We start from the raw sequence: 24599 nt of genomic DNA, 5'->3' as shown, positions 1-24599 counted from the left end.
CAATCAAAATACTATATGACAACTTTTTTAAAACAACATCCTGTTTTCATTTCACAATATCCTGCATTTGGGTAACAAAATGGTTATTCAAAATTAAAGGTACCTGTTATTCAAATGCAGTGACAGACTGTTACACATATGCAACCGGTAATACATATAGCAATACATTTCCAATTTTAATACATTGTGTAATTTCCCAATACGTCGTTTCCGGAATACAACATTCAGTAAGTTTAGTCATGTGACTTTTATTACCACATGACTTAATTTAGGGCACATTTGAAACAAAATGGCGGCATATGTAATGATTATTGTACACAGGTGGAAAATTACATATCATGACAGTTTTAATATATAAGAAAGGTACAATAGCTATTTCCTAAAATCTAATTCACACACATACATTTACATGTGTCTAAGATGTATTGTTACATAGTATTTGTTAATACTGATGGGATGTAAAGACTAAGTTAATGATTTGATATGAACTTTCATTCGGTAACTCCCCCTCCCAAAAAAGAACAAAATACACCTCCTCACCAAAACAACTCAAATAACAACAAACAAAATGTATTGAATTTTTACTTAAAACATGCCAACTATTTGTTCTTGTGGACAATTATACAGCTCTCATTATGTTTTTGGAATTTGACATTGCATTGCAATATGCAACAGCTTTACATAATTCAAGTCATCCTCGATACTCCAGGGGTTCCGATTACTTACGATCTCTACACCCCTGGGCTATTTCATAGTAAAAATTGGAGGCAGCTCAAAGGAATAAATCTGAACCAATCACAGGCCTTCAAGAATTTTCTTTGAAGATTACAGAGAGAGCATCGCCCAACTTAAAAGCCACACACAGTCAACCACAGTGTCCGTTATACGGTTCTTTGATGCACATCAAAGGACTAAAAATACTGTTCTGTTCTGTTGCCTCCTTTTTACTATGAGGTAGTCCTGGAGTATCGAGGATGCATATAACAAAATACTATTAGATATTAAAACTATTCTTCTACTTCTATTTTTCTACCGGCTATCGACCTACTTCAACATGGTGAAGATTATGTCGAGTTGTTGTGGAGCATGAAATGTGGGAACTGGAAATTGGAAATTAATATTTGTGTTTTGAGATTGCGGATTTGAATGATGGTACAGTTTCAGAAGATATAATTTGTGTAGGGAGGTGGTTCCATTTTCTTTTCTTGAAGTTGTTCTGCATGATGTTAATTGGAATGATAAGTGGTGGTTGTGTCTTGTGGATCTTTTTATTGGAATGAGGTGCTTTGTTGTAATAGCAACCTTCTGGTGGATGATCTTAAACATCATGTCATTCTCGCGTCTTTACGGCGATCTTCGGGACTGCGGCGGTTTAGTGCTTCCAACATACTTCCGACACTAGATATGTTTTTGGAAGCGGTTGGAGACAAAACGGGTAGCTCGGCGCTTTACCATTTTCAGGTAAGTTTCAGCCAAATCGTACTGGTATAACTTGAGAATGAGTTCAAAATATATTTTCAAGAGGGCGGGTGTGGCCACCATCTTGGATTTCGGATGGACATAAAATATAACAACACTTGGTCGGGACCATGTCAGGATCATTTCATGCAAGTGTCAGCTAAATTACACTGGTAGAACTTAAGAAGAAGTTTAAAATTCAAGATTTTAGAATATTTGACCACCATGACCCTGATAGTAAGTCAAGGTCATTCCTTTTCATAATTTTGGTAGCCCTTTATCTCTGCATGATACTTTGGACTTTTCGGTTAGTTAGAAGTTGTTCAAAGATTTTAGCCTAATTGACCCCTGTGACCTTGAAAGTAGGCCAAGGTCATTAATGTTCACAACTTTGGTCGCCGTTTATTGTAGCATACCACAAGCCAAATATGAGTACCCTGGACCTTTCGGTTTGTTAGAAGAAGTCGCTCAAAGATTTTAGCCTATTTGACCCTTGTGACCTTGAACGTAGGTCAAGGTCATTAATTTTCACAACTTTGGTAGCCCTTCATTCGAGCATGCTACAGGCCAAATATGAGTTCATTATTTCTTATGGTAATGAGAAGAAGTTGTTTGAATGAAATGTTTATGCACGGTGGACGACTACAGACGCTGCATGATGACTATAGTTCATCCTGACCCTTCGGGTCAGATGACTTAAAACTGAAAGCAATTGGCTCAGTGGTTAACGAATTATGGATGTCTAGGTTAAACCGGAAGTGTCGTCATTGCGGCCATATTTGAATTTGAATCAACACCATATTACCAAGAATTGGTCACGGTGATAAGTGGAAGATCTTGTGTTATTCATTACGTCATAAAAAATTGATTAGTGGACCAATTTTAGGTTTTGAAGAAAATTGAATAATGAAAAAAATATCTTAAAATAGTAACATTAGGTAAACATTAACCTCGAGCGAGCTTTTTAACGAGACATATTTTGTATTAACATGTAACTGAAAAAAGTTAGATATGTTCATTCCCTACCATAAATTATCTTCGGAGTTGAAATAACTTTCATACTTTTTGAGTTATAGTAGTTTTTTGTTTTTAGGTTTTCCGTCATGGCGTCCATATTGGATTTTTTGACCTTCTTAATTTCATTGGTGGAACACTTTCAGTTAAATGGCTTAAGCATACTGAAATACATTTTATCTGATGTCTTACCGTTTGTCCGATAGAGCATTCACAAAAAGAGGAAGAAGAATAATAATAAGAATAAGAAACATAACGAAAACAATAGGTCTTTTCACAAATGGTGAAAGCCTTAATAACGTTATTATAGTTACAAGTAACATACATGCAACACACCGCGTACATGGGAGGCCGTCCTTACATGACCATAGCTGTTAGAAGGACGTTAATTAATCAAACAAACAAAGCTGTAATTCGGAATTTTTAAAAAATATTTTTTCTTCATTAATCTATTGAAAACCATCAGGTTTGATGAATACAGTTGTGAAAATCATTCAAATAGACAGACATACATGTTTGATGTCTCTTAAACATTAGATACAATACAGAATTTATACAAAAAGTACTACTCTTGTTTTCTATGCCTGGTGTATGTTTAGATGGACAAAAATACATGTGAAATCACTTTACAATTATTACTAAAACAGTAAAAATCTGAAATGAAACGAGAGAAAGTGTCCGATCCCGTCCCTGATGACCCATCTCATCATGCACCATAATATATAGTGGAGAAGTGGAGACTAATGTCCGCGTAGCAGCCTGCTGCAGAATAGCAACTCCATTCTTAATGATGTCTCTATACAGAATATCATTTTTAAGTTTCAGCTTGTCAAAGTTCATTTACACGTAGGAGTGTTCATGTAGGCTCGGTATATCGTGACGCTGATGCTTCTGACCTGACGCAAAAAATGGAATCCAAGGCACCCTTTACGTCAAGTGGCTCAATAGATGGCGTCCAGCGTTGTTGAAGACATAGAGACTTTCTGCACAGGGAATAATATATATCAATCCTCTTACTTATGGCCTGAATGACGTCATTTGTAATCACTTCGAAGTCAGGATGACGCGACACGGAGCGTCAGCTTTGTTTACCCCTGCTCGGTATTTTATATCAAAATTGTATTCTCCAAACGCAGCAACCCATCTCTGAGACGTCGCATCTAAGTTTTGTTGTTGTCAAGATATTGATAAGAGGGTTGTTTGTAATAACCATAAAAATATATCCACGCAGATAGTTTGAGCATTTATCTCTTAATTACAATTAATATATACTTCTTCATTTATTCGAGTTAATGATTATCCATCTAGCACAACATTTTATTAAAACATAAACTCCACTTTTCCTTTCCATGGCAGTACACTGGACCGTCTCCTGGTGCCCCTCCGTCCACTATCTAAATATTTTTGTATGTTTTCAGAATCGTCTCTTTGACATTTTCTTGTTACAGCAGCAGCGACGTAAAAACATATGGCGACGACAAGAGATCCGGACACAGTATAGAATGACATGGTATAAGATCCTGTGGTGTCCCGGATGTAACCTGAAATGACAAAAAATGTATTGATAACGAAGTGGTGTTTTGGGAGGCTGTGGTATATTCGTGTTGTGTCTTTTTGTTTAGTGGAACTGTTGCCCTTTTTATAGTGCTATATCACTGAAGCAAGCTGCCGAAGACACCAAGGAACAGACCCCACCCGGTCACATATTAATTGTAAATAAATTTGGTTTATTATGTTTAACATTAAAAATGGCTTTAAAGGGCGGCCGCCCGTGTGTGCAATGTGCTGCGGTGTATATAAAATGACCGTATAGTTTAGGAGGCCGTTGTCTTAAAATAGTGGAACTCTTTGTCCATTTTAGTACTATCTCAATGAAGGAGAAATTACCAATTGCAAAATAAAATTTGGTAAACAACATTGAGTTTTATTTAAGTTCTACGGCCCATCGACAGCCAATGTCATTTAGGGCCAAACTACAAGTCATACATTTGTACGAAGAGTGATCAATGGCAAAACTACCTTTAAGCAAACGAGGTTATTAATTTTAGTTTATCTTAGCAGAATTAAACAGTGACATATGCAAAGTGAAATAATCAAATTTTGAAAATAATGTCATCACGTGCACATGAAAGCAAGCGTCTTATTGAGTGCGCATGTTTTCTGGCAAATCTATCATTTTTTTCAACAACACGTTCCGATCTATCAGCAATACTTCCCTTCCATTCATTTCACTAGTATTTTATTCATTTCCTCATTCCTGACGGCAAATGACGAAGGGAAGTAACTCTGATAGATCAAAATGTTACAACAAAGGTAAAACATCAAACGTTAGAATCTTACCTGATACGGGTCCTGCGCACGTGTTGCTAATTCCTATGGCCGTTATTAAGACACCAAGTCCAGTGGAGTAGTTTTTCATTCCCACGAGTTTCATGGTTGTTACTGACAACAGTGTGACAGTTCCACCAAGCATTGCTCCTAACATTCCTAACAACACTAGATGTTCCTCATACGTTCTCGCTCCCGGAAGTAAAGCACACGCAACGGCACCAATACTTACAAAGAAAACTGGTATTGCAAGGACGCTTACATGTGGGATCTTTTTACATAGTCCAGGAACAATTCTGAACACCGTACTGATAAGGTTCATGAAGAAATAGAGAAACACCGCTGATGAGGAATCAAAGCCTTTCGTTTGTAATGCATTGACTAGGAAAACAAGAATTCCATTGACGGACGGCAGAGCTATTACCATTGAACACGTGAATAAAATGTAAATTTTGTTATTTCGTAACGTTTTCAACTTTGTGAGGAGTGTCTCGTCTTTCCTTGTGATAGGCAGAGAGCTTGCTGTTGAAACTGTTGACACAACAGATAGTCGGTTTTTATTTTCATATTTAGGTTGAAAACACGGGAAGCATCTTTTAAATAACGACCGCATCGTACCATTATTACCATCATTCATCGATACCCCGACATTACGGGGTTTACAAACTGCAAATCCAGGGATCATATTGGCGACTATGCCTGATACTACAAGCAAGCATCCTCTCCAGCCGTACTCTCTAATCAGTACATCAAGGAGGTAGGTGAAAGAAATTGACCCGAATCCAGATCCAAAGGACGCGAAGGATAAGGCTAACAGTTTCTCTGTCTTCCCGTCGAAGTATTCGCCAACACTTGTTGAGGCCGAGATGTAGCAAGCTGAGAAACCTATACCTGGTGTACAAAAAGTAGCGAAAGGCTTTAAAACATTTTTTTATATTCCTAACATGAGTGACTTTTTTTCAAATTCTATAGAACATAAAAGTAACAAATTTAGAATAAAATAAGGATTGTTTATCTGATTATTTTAATGTTATATTAACAGCCAAGGTCATGTCAGGGCTGTCTCTCATGTATGCAGTGTGTAGCGTGTGTAAAGTGCGAGGTGTAAGAATTAAAACAAATCATTAATATTGTCCATAATAACGATGGCGCAAAATAATATATAATCGAACAAGAGGCCCATGGGCCTAAGCGGTCACCTGAGTTCGGATACAGAATGAAACAAAGACATGTTAACACTATATATTGGCTCATGAGGCCCTTGAAGTCAGTCAGCAATTTATAAATTTAACATTTTAATCTATCAAGAGTATTTGGTTCCCGTCAAATCTGAATTCAAATAAAATTTTAGCTCACCTGCCTGAATGGCAAGTGAGCTTTTGCTGTTGTGCAGCGTCCATCGTCCGTCGGTCTGGCAACAACTTTTCCATTGAAACAACTTTTTTCTCTAAAACTTGTAGACCTAGAGTCCTCAAATTTGACTTATAGCTGGGGTACTGGGCTACAAAGGTTGTTCAAATGAATGACCTTCACCTTCATTCAAGGTCACAGGGGTGAAGTAAGTGAAAATCTTTAACAGACTTCTTAATAACCAAGAGGCATAGAGACCTGAAATTGGGACGGCGACATGCTGGGATGAAGCGCTACAAAGTTTGTTAAAAAGAATGACCTTGACTTTCATTCAAGGTCACAGGGGTCAAATAGGCTGAAATACCTTTTTAAGACTTCTGCTTCATAACCAAGAGGCCGAGAGACCTGATATTTGGCATGTGACATGCTATGATAATGGACTACCAAGTTTATTCAAATGAATAAACTTGACCTTCATTCAAGGTCACAGGAGTCAAATAGGCTGAAATATTTAAAAGACTTCATTTTAATTGTTTGTTTGATTCAATTATCGTCCTGTCAAGAGCCAGGGTCATGTAAGGACGGCCTCCCGTATGTATGCTGTGTATTGTGTGTATGAAGTGCGAGGTGCGTGTTTTGGGAGACTGCAGTATATTCCTTTTGTGTCTTGTCTTCTTGTATAGTGGAACTATTGCCCTTTTTGTATGTGTTATATCACTGAAGCATGCCGCCGAAAACACCAAGCAACACACCCAACCCAGTCACATTATACTGACAACGGGAGAACCAGTCGTCCCTCTGATTGCTGAGCGCTAAGCAGGAGCAGAAACTACCACTATTATAGACTTTGGTGTGTCTCGACCAGGGGACATAACCCAGAGATTTCCTCCTAGGGGCGCACGCTAAACTCAAGGCCAAAAGTGAGACAGTGCCAAGGGAGGCATTAGGAAAGATAAAGTCAATTAGAAAGAGAAAATATAAGATCCTAAATTTAGTCGCCTTTTACGATCATGCAATAGGGGCAGCAGATGCAATTCTAACCGAGAGGACAAGGGACCTGACATTTAAGGCATGTTACATGCTAGGGTGAAGGGCTATTAAGTTTGTTCAAATGAATTACCTTGACCTTCATTCAAGTTCACAGAGGTCAAAGAGGCCTAAATCTTTAACTTCTTCTAAGGCATAGGGACTTGATATTGGGTCTGGGTCATGCTTGGATCAAGGGCTACCAAGTTTCTTCAAATGAATGACCTTCACCTTCATTCAAGACACAAGGGCCAAATAGGCAAAGATATTTACATAACTACTTTTTAACAATAAAGATGCCTAGAGACCTGATATTAGGCCTGTTACATGCTTGAATGAAGGGCTACACAGTTTGTTCAAATTAGTGACCTTGACTTAAGGTCACAGAGTCATAAAGGCTCAAGTCTTTGAACGACTTCTTAATAACCAAATGGACCTCTAATGTGCTTGAGGATGATATAAATTCTTATTCACTTTCCTATTGCCATGCATGATTACCAGATAGAAGGTGAGCGATTTTAGCCCATTGGGCCCTTGTTTGAAATTCTAGTCTTTTTGGCCGCAATTAGCCCTGCCCTTCTGCTCCCTGGGGATCGATATGGATATGTGAAAATGCTATATCTCAGGGTAATAATTCTAACCAAGTTTGACTCATTTCCTATGAAAATTGAGCAAATAATGCTCATAAATGTGATTTTCCTATATTTGACCTTTCAATCTATGAAGAGGATTTGGTTCCATCAAAGCTGTGAATTCAAAGGAAGACTATTGAAATTATAGCCATTTTGACCCATTTTGGCCCCGCCCTCTGGGGATTGGCCAGAACTAACATGAATATGATGTTAAAATACTATCTCAGGCTCATAATTCTAGAAAAAATTGACTCATTTCATATGAAAATTGATCAAATAATGGTCATACATATGTTTTTCCAATATAAACTATAGTAAACCCGGGGGAAATTGTGAGACGCCAGGGTATTATAATTCACAATTTGTGTTAAGAACCTGAAGACCTTTCCATCTATGAAGATTATTTGATTTTACCATTTCTGGAATTTCAGAAGAAGATTTTCGAAGTTTTAGCTGGACCCCTTTTTGACCCCATTCTCAGGTCCCCGAGGGTCAGTCGTGGAAAAATTGTTAAGATTCAATGGCCATTTCATACTGAAAATTACTACAACATTTGACTCATTTCCTATACAAATGGATACAAATGACCAAATAATGCTCAAAAATGTGTTTTTCCTATGTAAACTAATATAAAGTAAAATTGACCCCCTCCCCAGGGGGAAACGTGACACCCAAGGGTCATATAATTCACAATTTTTGGAAAGAACCTTAAGACCTTTCCATCCATGATTTTATAAAAGAGTTGCATGGGATAAATAGTTTTAGCTAAAACACAATTCATGTACAATGTTGATGTAACGATGAAATGTTGTGTTTGCAAGATGAGAAAACGTTCATATTTTGTTTAAAATGCCATTCTCATAGATATAATTGAAAATACGATTATGTTTCACTACACGGAACAACGTGTATATGTCGGAGACATCGTAATACTTATCTCCTATGTGTTTAAAATCAATACAGTGCACTAAAATATGTTCCACTGTGAGAAGAGAATCCGATGCATGGCATTTAGGAAGATCCTCCCCTCTTTTCTGTTGCAACTGTTTGTACTAGTGAGATGTTTGATGGCAGGCTTTGTTTTGGTAATACAATTCCAAAAAAAACCCATAAAACTACATTACCGCAGAATAAGCACATACCTATTTAGTTTCCAAATACGGCATACTTCAATGATATCCACTATTGCAAAAAATAGCATGAACATACTTCAATCTCCCAAATCACGCACATGGTCACCGATGATCGACCTAGTCTAATCCCATTACACATTTATTATCTACATCGAGGTAATGTTGGGTAGTTAGTTCGGATATTTGTCACTTTGGGCTGAGAACTGCCAATCGGCAACGCATGCCTTATTAATTCTGATTGAAGCGAATATATATAAATGTGTATGAAATCATTTTTTGCAACGAGTAACACAAGCTCGTCCGAAGATAGTCGGGGGAAAACCGTCTTCACGGCAAAGAGAACTCTACGATTTAGTGTCATTGTTTTGTGGACGAAAACTATAACTACTAGTGTTACAATATGCTGTGGAAAGAGTTTACCTGTTGTAAATCCTAAAGTCACGATGAGATAATGCAAATTAGGCATGAAGAAGGACAACAGGGTTCCCACAAATGCTAGAAATCCACCACAGATCCCGACCTTTCGTGTCCCGTAAATACTGACAGCAGTTCCCATAGGAAAACCTGTGGTAAAAATCGGAATCAAGCAGACACAAAATACAGTCCAAACAACTCGCAACAAGTAGCAAACAATCAATTGGTGAGACACATTAGGAATATACCGTAGTCTCCAAAAATATGCAGCACACACTTTATTCACGCATGCTTGGGAGGCATACATGACTGGCTGTTAATAGGACATTAATCAAACAAACAAACCATTGGTCATTACAAATAACGACCAATAGCGTACAGGTGGTGATTATAGCGGGAAAATCAAATAAGTTTTTGACCAAAAACGGGACAAATCAATTCTAATTAATTATGCTACAATGATGTATACGGCACTCCACACATGCAAGATACCACAGCCAAGGAGGCCGTCCTTACATGACACAACAGCCACGGAGGCCGTCCTTACATGACACAACAGCCACGGAGGCCGTCCTTACATGACACAACAGCCACGGAGGCCGTCCTTACATGACACCACAGCCACGGAGGCCGTCCTTATATGACACATGACACACACACAGCCACGGAGGCCGTCCTTACATGACACACAGCCACGGGGGTCCTTACAGCCACGGAGGCCGTCCTTATGACATGACACCACAGCCACGGAGGCCGTCCTTGACACACACGACACGCCACATGGCACCACACAGCCACAGAGGCCGTCCTTACATCACACCACAGCCACGGAGACCGTCCTTACATGACCCTGATTGTTAAAAGGACTTAAATATAACCAACCAAACCAACCACGGGTGTAGTAGTTATACCACTTCCCTTTAACCTAGCAAGGCGAGTGGACAACATATATGGCGTTATTGATAACTGTTAAACGCTACGTACGTACCAGCGATAAAGAACATCCCTGTTGACACAGATTGCACAAGCGCAGTTTCCGCCTTACTTTTCCCAAACTCCTCCAAGAATGCTATATTTAGCACAGCCATATTAAATGGAAGTCCCGCACAAATAAAAAGAATCATGAAAGAAGATATTAGGACAATCCACTTCCGGTGTTTGACGTCTGATGATTTGCCATTCGTTGTATTATTTAATTGCTGACTGACACTGTAACAGAATGTGTGATTATAACAATTATGTTATAGTCTGTCTGGAATATACGATTGGTTTTTCTAAGGTGTGGCTTAACTTTATCGCAAAAACGTAGAAATAATTAATTCAATAAACCACGTTTCTTAAAGTTATATGTGCCATAGCTAGACGAAAATTCTGACATGTTGCTATTTCTTCAGTAATTTATTTAACATCATTAGCCTTAATGATTTAAGCTTTGTGGTTGATGCCTTATCAACATTAGCTACAACACAAAATATATGCAGTGAAATCTGTTTTATACCTAATGTATGTTTAGACTAAACTTAACTTGCAGTAATCACTGTACAATAACTAATAACAAAATATAAAATGGACTTGAAGACCATGGGTTTGATCCTAGCCTGACCGTTTGTACTGATTTCACTGTAGACGGAATGAGTTTTGACAGCGCTGCAAATATTCAGTTAAGCTCTTATTTATACATATCAAAATTAAAACTATGCATTGTAGGTAAAGCTGTTCTCATTCAAAATAATGGTAGCTTTTAATCTTGAATAACATATTAGAAGCTCTTCTTCTTGATTCGACAGTATTAAAATTACGACACCTATAATTTCAATCCTAAGGGAAATTTGAAATACAAATATTTGACTACATATCAATAACACAAGATATATTTTTTCAATCAAATTTTGCAATGTCCTCGCCCGAAGAAATCGAAGACGAACAACTGATGTAACTAATCACAGAACATGTACACAGTGAAATGCATCTATTACGAACTGATTTGGTAAAACATGACGTCACTTACAACGTTTTAAATGTTCCTGAAAACTATAATTATAGGTTTTCACTTCAATATTGTACATTTTATCTTAAATATTTTATCAAACTTGACCGCATTATAGTTCGGCCCTAAATGATATTATCTGTCGATAGGCCGTAAAACTATAACAAGCACGTCTAAACCAATTTAAAAAAGGTTATAACGAATTTATATACCTGTCTGATATTGAAGTTGTTTCACTGATTTTGCGGTATGTTCCAGTAGGAAATATATTTGTATCCTTCGGTTTGTTAGATAATCCTCCTAATTCATTTCGATTGGAACCTTGTATATCCCGTTTTCCAGCAGAATCATCCATTTCTACCTGCAAATTGAGGTCTGCAATAATGTCGACTGTCCTGAAAGTAGTATTTTCATATTGCACAATATACCTGTTTTTGGTTTAATCAATGTCATTCAGTATTAAAAATCGTATTACATTGTATTTACATTGTATGCTACCCCGCCGACGAATGGTCATGTTTATCAACTAAAACAGGAGCGGATGAATTAGCATGTTTCAACAGTGACAAACGTTATTTACTGTACACTATTACGGTCATTTAAAAGTTTGAGCTTCTTATTTTACTTCAATATATATAGTAAAAAGTATTTTAATTAATTGTGTCCCGAAAATGTCCATGACACTATACACTATATAGTATTTTATTTGTATGTTGGCAAGAGTTCCACTATACAAGAAGACACAACATGAATATACCGCAGTCTCCCAAAACACGCACCTCGCACAACATACAAGCAACACGCCGCATACATGGGAGACCGCCCTTACATGACCATAGCTGTTAGTAGGACGTTAATTAATCAAACAAACAAACAAACAAATCAATAACACACATTTATATACACACAATTAAATATTGATTGTTTGCTAATTGATAAACATAATATGTTCCGTCGGTGGTGAGGCATATTCTAACATAACAACAAGAATACTGCTAATGATGAACAATAAACTTATCCTCATTTCTGACCTTCTCAACCCAGAACATTAGTCCCACAATTACCATTTCATATTAATGCGCATGGTCTTTCATATGTAAATCATGTTTATATTTAGATGTTCATTATTCCTTTAAATATCTTACTTGTAAAATGCGTGCCTTTGGTCCGTTCCAGCGTAAAAATTTACATATTTTACAGAGGAGACGGGATAATTCGTACAGATGCTCCACTGCCGACAGTCATTAACATTAGGACAAATTTTGATGTTTAATCGTTTGAAAATATATATCATGAAGAGATAATAGAATTTTTTGTTTATATACATATATGTTGTCTGCGCAATCAGTACCTCATTTCCATAAAGGTTTAAAATACGAATTCGTCTATCTCTGTTTTTTTAACCAATTGAAATAAGAATCATGTGCAGTGTAACATTTTTTACTGGGAACCCAGAACAAAATTGTTAGTTTGATAGATTAATTAACGTCCTATAAACAGCCAGGGTCTTGTAAAGACAGCCTAACATATCTGAGTGAGTGGTGCGTGTTTTGGGAATTAACGGTATATTCGTGTCATGTCTGCTTCTATGGTGAAACCGTTATCCTGTTTAAAGTACTGTATCATAGAAGCATGCCGCCGAAGACACCAAGCAAATACTCACCCGGTCATACTATTTTGACAACGGGCGAATCGAAACAAATAAGGTAATGATTCATATTTAAGATAATAATTCTCGTATAAATTTACTTGTAAAACCTGAACACGATTTATCAATAGAAGAGTTTGAGAAAACCTATATCATGTGCCGTCCTTACATGCCACTGACTGTTAATAGTGAATAAATTTAATCATTCTATCATATTAGTTTGGACTGAAGAAGGCGCTATAGTGGCTGAATATGTATTCCATAGTAATTATTTCTTTTATTTTGGCCTTTTATTTTGGATTATCAATTTACTAGCTTTATATTGTATATTATTTAAATTTGATCAAACAAACAAACAAATCTTGCGGAGAAGTGTATATACAGTACACAATAAAATCAAGCCTAAGCCACCTGGCTGTGCCACAATGACTTAACCACAGTAGTAGCAATCTGCTTCTTCAGAATTCATCAAAATGTTAAATCTATATCACAAAACTACTATAGATACATATGTATCATCAATATTTATCGAGTCTGTTTATGGGTATATAAGTATATGTGCTAATTTTAAACAACATCCATGTGTCATTTAATAGCATACATATATGTACATACGAATTAATTAAGGTTGATGCTTAGACTTATTTTGCCATTCTACTGGCTGTTCAAAAAAGTAATTAGCTTTATCACATTGTAAGTGAACTTTTCATTTACCATCCATCTTATATCGTCTCTCTATAGTTGGCAGGTATGAAACAACGGAGTACCTCAGTTATGTTAGAAATTTGATATTGATTTACAAATTGTCGATAGGCTGTTATTAGACTAATCACTTTTTAAACACCTTGTTCAAGATGATTGGTTATTTTCATTGTCCTATCAATGATTGTTTTAGTCCTAAGTTAAATGTTGACGATTCTAACCCTGTCTTACCTGCTACTGACGTGAAGGCCGCGATAATTGATCTCAACTGTGCTTAATATAAACCATGGGTCCCTATCATGTGAACACCCGCTTACATTGCAGAATATGTCGATATTAGTACAGTGTTAGCTCCCTTCCGTTCAAGTATTCATGACGTCAGTATTTTGTGAGCGAAATACACATAGTTTTCTGAGATAAGAAATAACGTTACGAACACACAAACATGACTTCAGAATCAATACCTACTCAAACGAACAGTTATTTTCTTAATATGAAATAGTTTATATTAGTCATAATTTTTGAATATTAATGTTAATATGAAGTAATACGTATATCTCTCCGTTTTCAATTTACCAGTTAACTTACATCTGGTATCCTACAGAATAAAGATATGACGATGTCACGCTTGCATATAAAAAAAAATAAATTAACTAATAACAGATCGAATATAGCAATGTTTTTCATATGTATATGTATTTCCCATTCTAAATCATTCATTTTATTTTAATCTGTTGTGGTATCTATATCTGGACTTAATTTGAAAACGACAATGAGAAAGCACCTGTATTAGCCTAGTCCAAATGTATTATAATGTGGATATTACTGTGCATATGACTTACGCTTCAAATTGTATTGTTATTGTTACAAGACACGATCTTCAGCGGTTAACCCGTCTATTCTATGACAGACAATACGATTTCTCCGATTTTTTGTACCATGTTGGATACGGTTACCCTTGTGACATCTAATATATGTTTCGGATCATGTTTGTGGGAAATTTGAAAATTATGTAAGCTCATATCAACATTGTCTTCAATATACATGTATATGTAGTTCATCAGTCGAGGGTATGTTCTGTATTGTCTTAATTACGAATTCAAAATCGTATTAAAATTAAATGTATCTACATCTACACGTATAGTAGAGACACTGTTCATGTATATTTTTTTCCAACTTCTAATGCGTTGTAAAGCCCGTTAAGTCTAATAGATATTACTTTATGACTTTAATTCCACATAGCGAATGATTCAATTTGATGTAATTTGGATGCTGAATATTGTTGGCCATTTGTTCTTATATATGCTCCGACGCTGACAAACGGTATTAAAAATAGGAGCGGACGATTTAGTATTTTTCTTCAGTTACAAAAGTTAGACACTTTACACCATTACCACCATTGAAAAGTTTGAGCTTCTAATTTTTTTCAAGAAATTGCGTCCCGAAAAAAATCCGTGACACTATGACCTATATTGAATACACTACTGATTGCACATTTACCAAAACCAATTATTTTATATTACATTTTGTTTTAATTAGACATATGTATTCACAGTTAAACACAAATTATGGTTAAAATGATGAACATCGTTTTCACTCTGTCGGCAGTGGAGCGTCTTTAACTAATGCAATAATTGTGTTCTTATTAAATCAAGAGATATTTAAATTAATATCGTATGATTGAACATCTTTAATAATAAAATTGATATATAATAGTGAACGTGTATACCTTACATACGTTAAATGTAAGATAAATATTACCGAAATACGGTTGTGTATATTTTGTATCATATTATTTGGAATTAATGTGCTAGTGAAGTGGGGTACCGTAGGCCACGTGGCCGACTTGCCAAACTTATATTATATATCTTTTAAGCATGCAAATGCCCATGGCAGGAATTGGCACAAAATCGAATATTGGCCGGCATGACTTAGGGTTATATTCATAGCCCTCTTTTATTTATATACGATAACAAAACTAATAATGTGAATTTATTATTTGCAGATTGCACCTCCTGGAGATATTTCGTCTTTGCATATTATAGGGTTAGCTCCCTTGTGGATAGGTATCGATTGTTACGTCATTATTTTGTGGGCGCAATTCACGTTGTTTTCTTCGAAACGTATAGCGTTACGATCGCAAACGCGTGACGTCACAATCAATGCCTACTCGCAAGTTCAGATAACTCTGTGAAATTAAAATTCGGAGTACGGCGAGCTCGAACTATACTGACCGTAGACTAAAGTGTGATCGGACTTCAAGTTGACAATGCAAGTTAAAAAGTATACATTTGAGATAAAAAAGTCATTGTTTTTTCAAAACTCGTTTCTGAGACAACCCTTTGCGTTTCTAAAGACGGGAAGTCGCCATTTTGTTTTAACTCTGCTTGGATACTACTTGTTTCGGGACTGGTGGTGACGTGCACGTAGCCAGTCGATGACATCGGGTACGATAGTATACTCGGAGATATGTGGACGGAATATTATTAGGATTTCTATTCATTTGTGTGGAAAGTTCAATTTGTAAAACATCTAAACGACAGCTTAGAGGAGTTGACATGTTTGCTGGCTAAAACAAGCCCTACACATATTTACAGTTTTTGTGTTAGTAGGTGATACACATTGGACAGCTGTGTTTATTACATGACTGAGCGCACGTGTGTCGATTCACGCGCTTTACATAGGGGTCGGTAGGCGTCTTGTATCCAAGCAGAGTTCAAACAAAATGGCATCTGCCCATCCTTAGAAACACAAGGGGCTGTCTCAGTAACGAATTTTGAAAAAAAACTTCATCATTTTGTTTTAATCTCAAATGTATATTTTTTTTAACTTGCATTGTCAGCTTTAAATTACTTAAGTTACATGTGCACAAAAAAAGAAACTGTAGTTCGCATGTCTCGATCTCAACCACCGATTTCCTTGGGCGAGTTGCCCTGCAGGTAGGGCGTTGCATTGAGTGCTCAGTTGAGTGTTTGCCCCAGGTACAATTCTAACGCCCTACCCTCGGGGCAGAAAAAAAGTAAATACATTTAATCTGAATATTGACATTCTAATATTTCAAGAAAACTAAACATCAATTTCATATTTTTTTACCTATTTGTTTCCTATCTCCAGGGATGAGTTGGCATACCTCCGACTCCCTGCAAAGTCACAGACTGCCTTTTTGATTGGTCGGAAGAGACCCACATCAAGTGGCTGCAAGATGTGGGTCGTGTGCGGTGGCAGGCACAAGAGCTCCAAATGGTTTGCCCTATTAAATTTTATGCGGTCAACAGATAAATGCGACTCATGGTTGTCCATGGTCAGAAGTAATGGCCGAGCCCTTGAAGCATGAACAAGGAAGATCTGTTCAAACCATTTCATAAACAGTTCAGAGTCAATGTAGCCATTAGGGGAGGTGGCAAAAAGCCAGTTTCCAGGTATTCCTGTAAGCATATGAAAGAAATATATTCTTAATAATGAAATCTTTTTTTTTTATAATTTGACGTTGACCATACTTTTATAGTTAATTTACCCTATAGATGTTTTATATTCTTGTGCATTTGATTTGAATTTGTATATTGAAAATGTATATGTAAGGTCAGTTTGATGAAAATATTTCTATACAATGCTATCCTTTTCATTATGTAATGCAGTTATCTGCTCTTAAAACAATTCTTTCAAAAGAGGTGTCATACATTTTATGTTTGACCCCATTGTATTTTATATTTTGTTACAGAACCTATTATCCCTGTATGCTCCACTCGGAAATGACTTTTCGTAGATAAGAAATGTGGGCAGGACTTGGCTACTGGCAGACACACAGACTGCTGCTGTTGTATGTGTTGACATTAGGGTTGTCTTTGTTAGAGTGTTGCCATTTGCAGTGCAGACTTTGTCTTGGGCTGTAATGTCCCTGCCAAATCTGGTTTCATCGAAGTTAAACACTTGATCAGGCCCATTGAGAAGTCCTGAATGAAATGAATTTATTACGCTGTATACACATGTACATATGTTAAATTTTAACAATCTGTTGCTACTGAATACTCTGTCTCTTTCTTCATTCTACATTCATTCAGACTTTCTTGATTCACATTGTTTTGGTTGATATATTATTGTATGTTTAAACATTATTCATTTATGTTTGTTTGAATAAATTAGCATTTACCTTCTTGTGTTTAGATGATAGCTCACCATGTTTTTCCATAGTACTTTGCAGGAGTTCAAAATGTTGTCTCATCACATTGACGTTCCCTATTCGAACCCGACCCCCGTCTATGGACTGTGGCTTCCTCATCTCTAAATCAGGATGACGTGATATAAAACTCCTAAACCACTTGTTACTGGGTCCATTTTCTCCGATGGTTGATGGCTTTCCACTTTTTTTAACTATGCCCCTGACAAATGTTTTTTTATCATTTTGGAAGTCGGAGGCATTGAGTGTTTCTGTGAATATTAGTTTACCAATGTTATAGTAGCTGTCTTTCAAGAAAACTGTGATTTCTTTTTGAATAGTTAATGAAACAAGAGGCCCAGAGGGCCTGTATCGCTCACCAGGTTTATAATGCCAAGTAATGTTCTGAATACAGGTTCATTGCATGTTTCTTTTCTGAAGGAATTTTAATATTAACCTCTAAATCCCCTATTGGGCCCCACCCCTCCTGCCCCCAGGGGGTCAGAGCCAAAATTTATACAAGTTCTGTTCCCCTTCCCCAAAGGATGTTTATGGCCAAATTTGGTCACAATCCAAGCAAAACTCTAGGGCAAGTAGTGATTTATAGGATTTACCTCTATTTCCCCTATTGGGCCCCACCCGTCCTGCCCCCGGGGTGCCAGAGCCAAAATTTATACAAGTTCTGTTCCCCTTCCAAAAAGGATGTTTGTGGACAAATTTGGTAACATTCCATGCAGAACTAATGACTAGTAACGATTTAAAGGATTTACCTCTATTGCCTCTATTGTCCCCACCTCTCCTGCCCCTGGGGTGTCAGAGCCAAAATTTATACAAGTTCTGTTCCCCTTCCCCAAAGGATGTTTGTGGCCAAATTAGGTTACAATCCATGTAGAACTCTATGACTAGTAGCGATTTAAAGGATTTACCTCTATTTCCCCTATTGGGCCCCGCCCCTCCTGCCCCCAGGGGGTCAGAACCAAAATTTATACAAGTTCTGTTCCCCTTCTAAAAAGGATGTTTGTGGCCAAATTTGGTAACATTCCATGCAGAACTAATGACTAGTAGCGATTTAAAGGATTTACCTCTATTTCCTCTATTGGGCCCCACCTCTCCTGCCCCCGGGGTGTCAGAGCCAAAATTTATACAAGTTCTGTTCCCCTTCCAAAAAGGATGTTTGTGGCCAAATTTGGTTACAATCCATGCAGAACTATATGACTAGTAGCGATTTAAAGGATTTACCTCTATTTCCCCTATTGGGCCCCGCCCCTCCTGCCCCCGGGGGATCAGAGCCAAAATTTATACAAGTTCTGTTCCCCTTCCCCCAAGGATGTTTGTGGCCAAATTTGGTTACATTCCATTTAGAACTCTATGACTAGTAGCGATTTAAATGATTTACCTCTATTTCCCCTATTTGGCCCCGCCCCTCCTGCCCCCAGGGGGTCAGAGCCAAAATGTATACAAGTTCTGTTCGCCGTCCCCCAAGGATGTTTGTGGCCAAATTTGGTTACAATCCATGCAGAACTCTATGACTAGTAGCGATTTAAAGAATTTACCTCTATTTCCCCTATTGGGCCCCGCCCCTCCTGCCCCCAGGGGGTCAGAGCCAAAATTTATACAAGTTCTGTTCCCCTTCCAAAATGGATCTTTGTGGCCAAATTTGGTTACAATTCATGTAGAACTCTATGACTGGTAGCGGTTTAAAGGATTTACCTCTATTTCCCCTATTGGGCCCCGCCCCTCCTGCCCCAGGGGTGTCAGAGCCAAAATTTATACAAGTTCTGTTTCCCCTCACCCAAGTATGTTTGTGGCCAAATTTGGTTACAATCCATGCAGAACTCTAGGACAAGTAGCGATTTAAAGGATTTACCTCTATTTCCCCTATTGGGCCCCGCCCCTCCTGCCCCAGGAGAGTCAGAGCCAAAATTTATACAAATTCTGTTCGCCCTCCCCCACGGATGTTTGTTGCCAAATTTGGTTACACTCCATGCAGAACTCTATGACTAGTAGCGATTTAAAGGAAATGTTGACGGACGGACGACGGACGCCGCGCCATGACACAAGCTCACCAGCCCTTCGGGCCAGGTGAGCTAAAAACCAGCATGAAAAAGCAAGACATTTGACCTTAGTGATACATTATGAAAAAGGCTTCACTCTAGAGATTAGTCACTGGACAAATAAGTTCAGCTTTCAAGCTAAATTACATAATTTGAAAAGGGAAGAACAATATTGTGATTCAGAAGAAAACAGAAAAAGAATGGTTTTGCGTAAGATATAATATTAATTATAATTTTTTCATATCTGTGTTTCAATATTGAATAATAAACATACCGGTATCATTTGTTCACAGTCATACCTGAAAATATTTGATATATGAAACAAGTGCCATTTCTTCATTTTTTGTTATCATGCGGACAGGATGTCCCTTCAATTCTTGTGTTGCATGATGTTGTTGGTGCAATACCGTAAATGGCGGCTGCCTTTCTTACACCTCGAGACCTTGGTATGCATTTCAGTGCCTTTTCTAATTCTTCTTTTTTCATATCTTGTATAATTACCTGCAATTCATGATACTCAGCTTGAATAAAACACATAAAAACGGCTATTTTCGCAACAAAAGATTTAATACTTTTAATCAGGTATTTGCATGTGTAAAAGTAAAGATGTATCAATCTTGATATGTTTACACCTTCATAAATAAATATAAACTGCAACTGATTGTAAAATATGCATTTTTCTCAGCACTCAAAACACTCAAATTCAGACTGATATTGTTCACATTTTCATTTCAGTTATGCATTTCTTCAGTGTATCATGTTATAAAGATATCTTTGATAGTTTTAGTGTGAAGTTTCAGTTATGAGCGATTCAATGGTAAAAGGGAGTTAACTCCCGAAAAAATGTTGTAAATCCGGAAATTTTGACCGGGCATTTGCATTATTGTAATGTCTTTGGTCATGCGCAAATTGTTGATGTTAAATGACGGCGGTCGACATGAAATACTGCCGCATGACAAATTAAACGTACTACACATGACAAATTATACCTGTAACCAAACATTTCTGCCTCGAGTATTTATTTTGTATATATTAAAGATGCTCCACCGCTGACAAATGGTATTTTTTCACTATTGAAAACAGGAGCAGACGATTTAGTATTTTTCTTCAGTTACAAAAGTTACTTACTTTACACCATTACCACCAATGAAAAGTTTGAGCTTCTAATTTTACTTCAAGTTAAAACTATGAAAAATAATTAACTGCATCCCGAAAAAAATCCTTACCACTATATCCTATATGAAATTAACTACTGAATGCGCATGTTCCAAAGGCAAAATAAATTGTTTTATATTATTTTTTGTGTTAATTAGACTATTATTTACACAATTAAACACCAATTATTGTTCAAATGATGAATATCATTTTTGGTCTGTCGGCGGTGGAGCATCTTTAAGTTTGTTTAAATCGTATTTTATGTAATGGACAACAATTATTATTTTAAATATTGGATCGTCGCACAATATGTGGTTAGACTACATTTACAATTTTGTTAAAAAAAATCAGGTAAATACAATATTGTTTGATTAATTAACGTCCTATTAACAGCTATGGTCATGTTAGGACGGCCTCCAATGTATGCGGTGTGTTGCGTATATGTTGTGCGAGGTGCGTGTCTTGGGAAACTGCAGTATGTTCGTGTTGTGTCTTCTTGTATAGTGGAACTGTTGCCCTTTTTATAGTGCTATATCACTGAAGTATGCAGCCGAAGACACCAAGCAACACACCCAACCCGGTCACATTATACTGACAACGGGCGAACCAGTCGTCCCACTACCTGTATGCTGAGCGCTAAGCAGGAGCAGAAACTACCACTTTTATAGACTTTGGTGTGTCTCGGCCAGGGGACAGAACCCAGAGCCTTCCTCACAGGGGCGAACGCTCAACCCCCTGCGGTTAAAGAAAATAGGTATACCTTATTTACCTGTGACGCCTGACTGATCATTATCTCAGGGAAAGTGTCACCTTAGGTGGTGAGCTGTGGAAAGATGGAAAGAAGAGCCTTAAGCTAAATAGTGAGTGTAATGACAGCCCTGCGTGCCTATAGTTTACAGTACACAATTACGTGTATGCAGGTTCAGTGTATACCTGTATGTGACAGACTTTTGTACAATTACTTTGGGTATAGTTCACATGTACATACATCTACGTACAATGTACATGTAATATGACAAAACAATCTGATTAGCCACTCCGTTCAATATAGGCAACGTAGTGATAATAAGGATCTGTATTTTAATAAGATTGGTGATAAAATAGTGTATTTTATATGTATGTGTTAACACTAAAACAGATCTACATGTATGATTAAAATGTCTCTTGACCACATGAATTATATATGCCGCTCCAAAATATTTTTATGTACTTATCAGTTTTTGTTAATAATTATCTTATGAATGTACATAACTTTTGCTTTATTTCAATATATATTTCATCTTTATATTTAGTATATCTATAGAGATCTGACAATTCAATCAATCAATCAAAATATATTTCAATAATTATGATGAAATATTACATGTGTAAAAACATATGTTAAAACAGAAATTAAGTATGAGATTTAGATCACTAAAATGACAGTACAAGCAAATTAGACTCCTCAACACGGTCCATTTTTCGTACATTTTATTGTCCGATCGTCCCAATCACACAGCTGTACGGTGTGCGATCCGAACCGTACAGATGTATGCACGCAGGTTTTGGTACGTTGTCCGGTCACACAACTGCACATGCACAATTATAATGTAAATCACTTGAATACAGTTCGGTATTTTCGGTCTTTCCTCCAGCTGAAACTTGCTCACAAATTCGTAGCTTATATATATCCAAGATATACATGAACAAAATGTTCTTACGTCCAGAATATAAATGCAGTATAAATATATTTATCAATTTATCACCAGATATATACAGTATGTATCTATGGAATATGAAATATACAATATACACGGTTCGAGGTTAACTCTTCAAAGATTAGAGATTGCTATCAATGATAAATACTAACGCCAATTTACCAAAGTGCCAAGTCCCTGTGTATACAAAAGTGTACATGATAGCTAAGCTGATGGGGTATACATCCATATAATATTATAAAATGCAATGAAATCATAATATCCAGCTGTACTTATCTATTCCTCGACCTTTCGTACCACCTGATGTGTACTTGCATTCTTTTTTGTATACTTTTATTTGCTTAAAAGTTTTGTGGAAGGCCTCTTCAGGAAACGCTAAACAAACATGTCTTCGATCTCTATGAACATTTTCAATAAAGCGTACTCTCGAATAGAAGTGCTTACAAAAGATCGAGCTTTTGTTTAAATTGATCGCTAAATTGTCGTATTTGTCAGAGTTACTCTTGTTCCAAAAAGCCCATTTGTGTTATTTTACTCATATTCAGTGAGTTTTAGGCTAATTACGGAATCTGGCATTTACACGTGTACGTCATTACAAATAAACATTTGTTCTGCCTGTGCATGCGAAATCGATATGTTTACATTTTGTAGCTCTGTTATGCTGTGGCATTAACAGAGCATATTAATCAGATTGTTGTTTAAGCAAATAAATACTTTCTACTTAATACACTTCAAGAAAAAAGGAACTATTTTTCACAGCATTTTGTTGTTGTTCAGAAAAACTAAACCTTAATACATTTTCAAAGACAATAAACACAACTGTTTATCTATTCATTAGTATTTTCAACAGAAATTACATTAGATGTTGCTGCTTTAATGTTGTATTTGTCCACTTTCATTTTAGCGACATGTACATGATATTAAATCAAAATCGGCACCGTGTACCTCATCCTTTAAAAGAAATAGCGAGGGTCAATAATCCATTGATGGTTTCTAATGCACTGAATTAGAAAATATATTCCACTTTTGCCTTCCAAGGTATGATACTTGGCCGCCTTCTCTTCCCTCTACTTTCTATATATTTAGAAAGAGAGTTACTCCCCTTATTTCTCCTCCGCATGATTGCAGACAATGTGAATAAGCATGTCGACACAGCAAACGCAATGGAAACGGCGTAATAGGAGAGTGTAAATGACCCTGTTTTGTCTATAAGATAACCTAAAACATGACGAGACATTTTGGTTAGTTTCGTATGTCTGTGGATGTAAGTTTTATAATATACACAATAAATGACGCGCCTTTCAGGTAAGCATGGATATCTTAAACACTATGCACGTTTTTGACAGATCAACATTCGGCAAGTCTCACTCGAATCATCTTGCAACTAGTGTAGATATACATGTAAACTTGTTTGATATTTTTGCACTTAATTCATCATATAAAATATTGCATACTTTTTTCTGACACAAAGTTCATGGCCCTGCATTTTCGTATTCTTCTGTAGTCCATCTTATTTGCGCGGCTTATTTTTTACGATTTTCATTTTACAAAAGAATCTGCCTAAATTTGACTCTATAGCACGGCGATTAATTTCCAGAAAATCTGATTGAAAGCAGAACAATTTCAATTTACAGTATAGCCGGTTATTTTCGCAGGTCAAAATTGTCGCATTTAAAAATTCTGCGATCTGGCTGTAATGGTTTATAATATTTCCTGATCAAATGTTCGTGATCATAGCAATGTCCCGCGAAATCATGAAAATGTAATTCCCGCCAAAATAACCGGCTATAAGATATATACAATGTAAGAACAACGAGATACCTGATATAGGACCTCCACACACATCCC

At 36.8% G+C, this 24599-nt stretch overlaps 1 protein-coding gene and 1 pseudogene across 1 annotated transcript; both read right to left on the bottom strand.

The window, feature by feature from the left end:
• Nucleotides 1-2917: 2917 nt before the first annotated feature.
• LOC138309624 (monocarboxylate transporter 14-like) lies at nucleotides 2918-11697 on the bottom strand. The gene is made up of 5 exons (XM_069250846.1): nucleotides 11555-11697; nucleotides 10344-10564; nucleotides 9362-9505; nucleotides 4813-5691; nucleotides 2918-4013 (listed from the first exon to the last, which is right to left on the bottom strand). Exons 1-5 carry the CDS (start codon nucleotides 11695-11697, stop codon nucleotides 3793-3795), a joined length of 1608 nt encoding a protein of 535 aa, XP_069106947.1. The 3' UTR covers nucleotides 2918-3792.
• Nucleotides 11698-16785: 5088 nt separating this feature from the next.
• LOC138309623 (uncharacterized) lies at nucleotides 16786-20252 on the bottom strand (annotated as a pseudogene).
• Between the last annotated feature and the right edge of the window lie 4347 nt (nucleotides 20253-24599).

Source organism: Argopecten irradians, chromosome 15, assembly GCF_041381155.1.
Source record: "Argopecten irradians isolate NY chromosome 15, Ai_NY, whole genome shotgun sequence".
NCBI classification, from domain to species: domain Eukaryota; kingdom Metazoa; phylum Mollusca; class Bivalvia; order Pectinida; family Pectinidae; genus Argopecten; species Argopecten irradians.
This window is presented reverse-complemented; position numbering and strand designations above follow the sequence as displayed.

Coding starts and splice junctions, on each gene's coding strand:
- LOC138309624 (XM_069250846.1), bottom strand. CDS start 11,697: ATGGATGATTCTGCTGGAAAACGGGATATACAAGGTTCCAATCGAAAT. Junction 10,565..11,554: donor ACAACTTCAATATCAGACAG/GTATATAAATTC, acceptor ATTCTGTTACAG/TGTCAGTCAGCAATTAAATA. Junction 4,014..4,812: donor GTGCGCAGGACCCGTATCAG/GTAAGATTCTAA, acceptor TTGTCATTTCAG/GTTACATCCGGGACACCACA.